This window comes from Elgaria multicarinata, chromosome 3 (genome assembly GCF_023053635.1).
Source record: "Elgaria multicarinata webbii isolate HBS135686 ecotype San Diego chromosome 3, rElgMul1.1.pri, whole genome shotgun sequence".
Lineage (NCBI taxonomy): Eukaryota > Metazoa > Chordata > Lepidosauria > Squamata > Anguidae > Elgaria > Elgaria multicarinata.
The window spans coordinates 65,699,406-65,705,405 of NC_086173.1; the positions used below are offsets into that span (position 1 = coordinate 65,699,406).

The following is a 6,000-nucleotide window of genomic DNA, read 5'->3' on the forward strand; positions in this document are numbered from 1 at the left end:
CTACTCTCTTTATGGGTTTCCCTGCCCCTCCCATTCTATTAAAAAATGAAAGCAAGGAGGTTACCTCAGGTAGGCAAACTTGGTAATACCTCTCCTTGATGATACTATAGACCTTTTCAATCATAGAAGTAAAATGTATAAACTGAAAGAGGATTGTAGAGTTTGCAGTTGTTAATTCAAAATTCAAAAGATGAAATGTCTCTTCCTGTGTCTCTCCCCGCTGCAACACCACTTTATCGGCCTTCTTTCTTTTTTTTTTTTTATTGACTTTCACTGTTCTCTCTTCTCCTTTTCTGCCATTTACCATTGTAGGGTGTTTTATTAACACAATGCAATTGTCCCTTTTTTTGTAACTCCACGTATAAGTGAGTTCATAGGGCTTTTCCATTCACATGGATCTCTGCTCACCTTCCTGAGGGGCTCATTGCGGTTTGAGCTGCTGCACAAAATCCACCAGCAGAGGTTGATCCAAGTATATAACATCAGGCAAATCCATGTTTACTTATGCAGACATTTTTTTTAATTTTTTTTTTACATTTTACTCTCTGACTGTTACACTTATACCCTATAGGAGTCAGAGAGGAAGAACCCAAGGCAGAGCAATTGCCCAAGTCCCAAACCTTGCCAGGGGCCGTAGGATTGCACCTTTACTTGTGTGACTTGTATCTGCTCTTTGTCTTTTAATGATCTATTTCTCCTTACCTTGTTTTAATTTTTGTAAATCACTTTGAAATCACTGATGAAAGGTGACATAGAAATATTTCAAATGAATATCAATTGATTTGATGTTTTTTCTCATTTTCCCTGCAACCTTGGCAGGGCAGGACTAGAGCATAAGACTAGTGGACTATTCATCTTGAAGAGGAAATAGTGTCTCTTCAAGAAGCTTTTCCACCTAACAGAGGAGTTATCATCAAAAAATGGATAATGTTCAAAGTATATCTTACTCTGGTTTCTCTTCAGATCATATAAATCTTTTGCCTTTTACTAAAGATAACATTTAAATATCTGGCCCACAGTAACCCAGTTTGCATTCAATGACGGGCCAGTTTGTTTGTTTTTTTAAAAAACCTTAGTTACCATGAATAAGCCGGCATGCTGCTCACTGTGACACAAGTCCTCCTGATTTGTTCCACCTGCCAATGAGGGTGGCTCCAGGTCTGCCGGCTTTTCAGGGGAGACTTTCCATGTTCAGTCATCGCAATAAACAACTGCTCATGGTTTAGCTGTTCCCATTGGCAGGAAGAGCCAAGCAGGAATGTTCAAACTGCAGTGACGAGCACACTGACTCATTCACAACAAACCAAGTTTTGTTTTGTTTTTCTAAAACTTAGGTTGTTATTGTGTGCAAACCAGGCTGATGTCTTTTGCCTAACCCCGGAAATAGCTGAGAAGAAACCACCCTCAACACATCTTAAATCAGAATTCCAAGTTTTGTAACTTAGATCCTTCTTTACATATTAAATTCAAGTTCTTATTTAAAATTCTATCTTACATTATTTTTCTGGTTCTTTTTTTGGGTTAAAAACTTGATATAGTTTAGCAAAGTATCTTTAATTTATGCTACTTTTGTCTCCTTCCCCCACCCTCCTTTCTTCGTTTCTTTAATTTGAAAACTCTTTTTTTTTTCTGTCTACAAAACCAAAGCTTCTTCGGATGTTTTCATTCAAGGTATAATCTTTTGGTATAGAAACCCACTGCATGTGACTGCTGAATTGAACAATTAGAGCTTCAATAAAGGCTTATTAGATATTTATGCATTCTACTTGAAGCAGCCTTGCAGTGAAGTAGAATGGCTAATACTTAGAAATTAACATGAAGTTGATTCAGCAGCCCAAACACCAATTCACTACTATTTTGAACTTGTGATGAGTTCAAAGGATATTAACATGTTTGGATCGCATGCATGAAGAGAGCCAAGTAGTGTACCCCAAACATCTGTGTTGCTCTCTTTATTTAGTTACCCATGGGATCCGGTCCAGTACCACCAGCTACACCAAGAATTCACCAAAAAAAGAAAAACCCTTTTAGAACTCAGTCCTGATTCTGAATTATTCTCATTTGAAGATATGCAAACTACAAATGTATCAAAGATATGTACTAAACTATTAGATACCATTGGAATGATCCCAATTTTGTTCTTATACAAACTCTCAGAGTTTTGAAAGGGTGTAAAGTGCTTACATTTAATGCTGTCACTAGCTCTTCAGACACTTGTTACCCAAAGTGGCAAATACAGGTAGCTGTATAAAATATTCATCATTCTGAAATGAATGGATTGAGTTCTGTGTGAATATATATATATACGTGTATATAAATATATATGGCTAAATCAACGATTAATTAAAATGATGATTTTAATTAATTTTAATCGAGTTTCTGTCTCCAGCCTTAATTTTAACAACCAACTCTTTTCGATCATTCATGTGTCAGCTGCTGTTTCATGCAGCATGTTCACCAAAGGGGTCAAAAGAGTTTCTCAGCAAAACATGATTCAAGTGATTATTATACATGTACAGCTGCTGTATACTGTGTTGGCATCACAAAGCTTTTAGCTGGCGAATAGTGGTTAATTCAGAGTTGCATGTTGTCAGGAATGCTTAGTAGCAGGGATCGTTATAGAGACCCATCTAACCTATGATCAAGTAATTCATCTGGTAGTATCCCCTTCCCCTTAACCAATCTTAGGTATCCATCCATGCGGAAACATAAAGCATCAATTTCCATATTTTTTTTTCTTTTGTGTACAATATTATGTGGGGTGGGGGGTGACTTTGATAGCCTTCCTATATTTAGCAGTCATTGTACAGCTAACAGGGCAAATGAATCACAGTGCTCTCTAGACTGCATTCCTATTTGGAATTAAACCCCACTGACCTGCTGCTATTGAGTAAAATGTGTCGGATTGTTCCTTTGAATAAGTTCACAATTAGGGGTTCATCATTATAATAACGTCCTTAAAACCTTAGGAATTCCCTCACTCAGCCATTACATAGAGCAACAGATTTTCACCGGCCAGGTGCTGGTTGAACTAGAAGCTTGTATCAAGGAGCAGAACATTCATTCTTTGCTCTTTCCCTTTTTGCTACTCCTTTGTCGTAGGCACCTACGATTGACATCCGTCCAAGGTCAGCTACTATCCAAATGAACAATGCCACACACCTCCAAGAACGGGATGAAGAATATGGCTATGAATGTCTTGACGGCAAGGACTGTGCAAGTTTTTTCTGCTGCTTTGAGGATTGCCGAACAGGAGCCTGGCGGCATGGAAGAATACATATTCGCATTGCCAAAATGGACTCCTATGCCCGCATATTCTTCCCAACTGCCTTCTGTTTGTTTAATCTGGTCTACTGGGTGTCTTACCTTTACCTTTAAACAAGCAGAAAGTTAAATCGGTGACATGAGCCTTATTCTTGGAATTTATTCGAAATTATGGTTTCCTGCATAAACCCACTGAAATGCCATGATCGAGTGGCTGTAGTGCAACGTGCGCATGAGGGGACTTTCCTGCAAGTAGGAGCCGCCCCATTCTCTTCAATTCCAGGAAATACTCTGCACATGCACCATTACGCACACAGAGCATTCCCTGGAGTGGGTCAGCCCTAGCTCATTTTAGCTCCATTGAGCATCAGAGTTTCATGGAACGTTGAACATTAAAACACACTTTACTGAAGTGTGCATTCTTTAGTGCCATAATGACCCAGTAAATAGCAACCATCATATCATTTGTCTAAGACTACAGTAAAATTATTGTGATTTGAATGCTATCATTCTATATTTTAAGCAATTTGATACAAACAAAATCAAGCTACCGGAAAGCTACCGACGAATCTGAGAGGGACAATGGGAAGAAGACCTGCACAGACTCTGAAAGTTTGGGTACTATAGTTTCAGCTCTGAATGATTACAGTTACAATTACAACGGTAAAAAATACTGTATAGTTTGTTAGCATTGACTATAAATATGTGATATCTTTGTCCTCAGTGGGCTTTTCTTTTTGGAAGAGTCATCTCTCACTTCAGATCAATGTAACTATTCTAGGGGGGAAAGTAGCTTTTCTTTGCACCCAAATAAAAGTAGAACTTTGGGTGCCCTCCCTAAGAGCACATGTACAAATGTTGTATATATTTCACTACCTTGTAGTACTTGGGTCTAGTGCATGAAGTTTTTTTTTGGGGGGAGGGGGGAATAAATGGAGCAAAGGTACCATATACAGTATTGTCTTTATTTTGTAACCCTGGCTTTGCTGTTGTAGCAGGAAAATGTGGATTAACATCCACCCTATTTTTATTTTTCTGGCAGAAACGCCTTCTCCCTCATGCATGGAGGAATTGAACAGTCAGACAGCACTTTTGGTCAGAAGTTAGGCAAGCCTTAAGTCGTTGAACAAACACCATCCGTTCCATAGACAGAGCAAGTCAGTAAAGCCAAAAACAACAACACCAAAACCTTAGACTATAGATTAGCTCCAGGCCTTAGCTGCTACTTTATTCCTCACTTTCCATAGCAACTGCAATTATTATGTACTGCAAGACTGGCTGTGGTCTTCTGAAGCAGTTGTTTGCAGTTAACGGATCTTTCCCCACTCTGAATGCTGATCATTTGCACCTAGAATACTTTTGCTGAGCTGCACGATCCATTTGAATGAAGCCGAGCTGAATATAGCTTTTGCTATATTTGCTTACAAATACAGCACACATTTATTTTCCAGGCAGATGTTGGGGCGTATTCAATTGTGCCAATATACAGCCCTGCACTTTAGTGCTACACTCCCCCCACTCCCTGGGTCTCTCACTTATGACACAGAGTCTATCCATAGCTAACATGGGCAATTTTGAATTTATTTTATTTATTTATTTATTACATTTATATACCGCCCCGTAGCCGAAACAAATGAACAAAGAAAAAAGAAAGCGAAAGAATGTAGCATAAGCATATTAAAACAGTAGCAAACCCCACTTGATTGGATCTTGAAATTTATTAAGCTAGCTACTGGTTTTAAAATACTGCAGTGTTTAGTTATGCAACCTTAAGCACATGCACATGTGGCTGACTTTTTTATGGCCACCAACCGAAAATGCCATTTCATCTAAAGTAGGTTTGAAACTGGGAAGGAGGAAAAATCTATATCTATATTATCATTGCAGAATTATTGATAGCCAATACAGAAATCTAAGGACCATTTTCCAATGTCTGTATAGTTTTGGAAATAAACATGTATAGAAAGGTATAACTAACTCCTGATCATCACTTGCTCCTTGTCTAATGTATTTTAATGAAGGAAATGCACATACCCATAGATTTTTTTTTCCAATAAAATTGCTGCACTCAAGCTTACAGTAGTTTTTGCTCCTGGCTTCAGTAAGTGTGTGTGTGTGCGTGCGTGCACTCTCATGTGTGTGTATGCACACATTGGTGTATCTAAATTCTAAGTACTTTTCAATAACTTCATTTTTATTTAAGGAACATATTTTGTGTTGTTGTTTTTGAGTTGCTAATTTAAAAATGACAGTGATTAAAAGACACTGCTTTTGAATCCATCTTTTTAGGCACATACCTAACCTCATTGCATGCAAAATTTCCCATTAAGTTCTCAGCAAAGCTCTTTACAAGTGTTTGTGGAACTTATGTCCTGCAAATGTCACCACCTAATTGAGGTTCATGGGGGAAACGGATCACGTATAGTAGCAAGCACAGTTCGTAAAGGAAATGAGTGGCAGAAAAACACAGCCAAGATCTAATGGAGAGTAAAGACTTGTTAAGGGACTGGAGATGTGGTTCACATTTTCTCCCTCACACGCTACCCTTTATTTGTGGTCCGATGGCTGTATTCAGTACCTCAGAAACACTGCATTGGTGCACTGTATATGGAATTCATTTAATGCCATAGGAATGGCATATAACTGACATACCATTCCTTGGCAATTTGCCCCACTGTTTCAATCAATCTCTTGGGACTGTCCTACTTCAGAAGAGTGATTTCAGACTCACAAGAA

General features: G+C 38.4%; 1 protein-coding gene across 2 annotated transcripts in view; it reads left to right on the forward strand.

The window, feature by feature from the left end:
* The window catches only part of GABRG2 (gamma-aminobutyric acid type A receptor subunit gamma2), a 91,216-nt gene extending 86,379 nt beyond the window's left edge, over positions 1-4,837 (forward strand). The window contains exons 9-10 of one of the 2 annotated variants that reach the window (XM_063120555.1): positions 1,648-1,671; positions 3,103-4,837. In XM_063120555.1, the coding sequence (XP_062976625.1) occupies positions 1,648-1,671; positions 3,103-3,378 (300 nt within the window). In that variant the 3' untranslated portion in view covers positions 3,379-4,837. The remainder of the gene's footprint in view (positions 1-1,647; positions 1,672-3,102) is intronic. The other variant, XM_063120556.1, reaches the window with a different exon arrangement.
* The last annotated feature ends 1,163 nt before the right edge of the window (positions 4,838-6,000 follow it).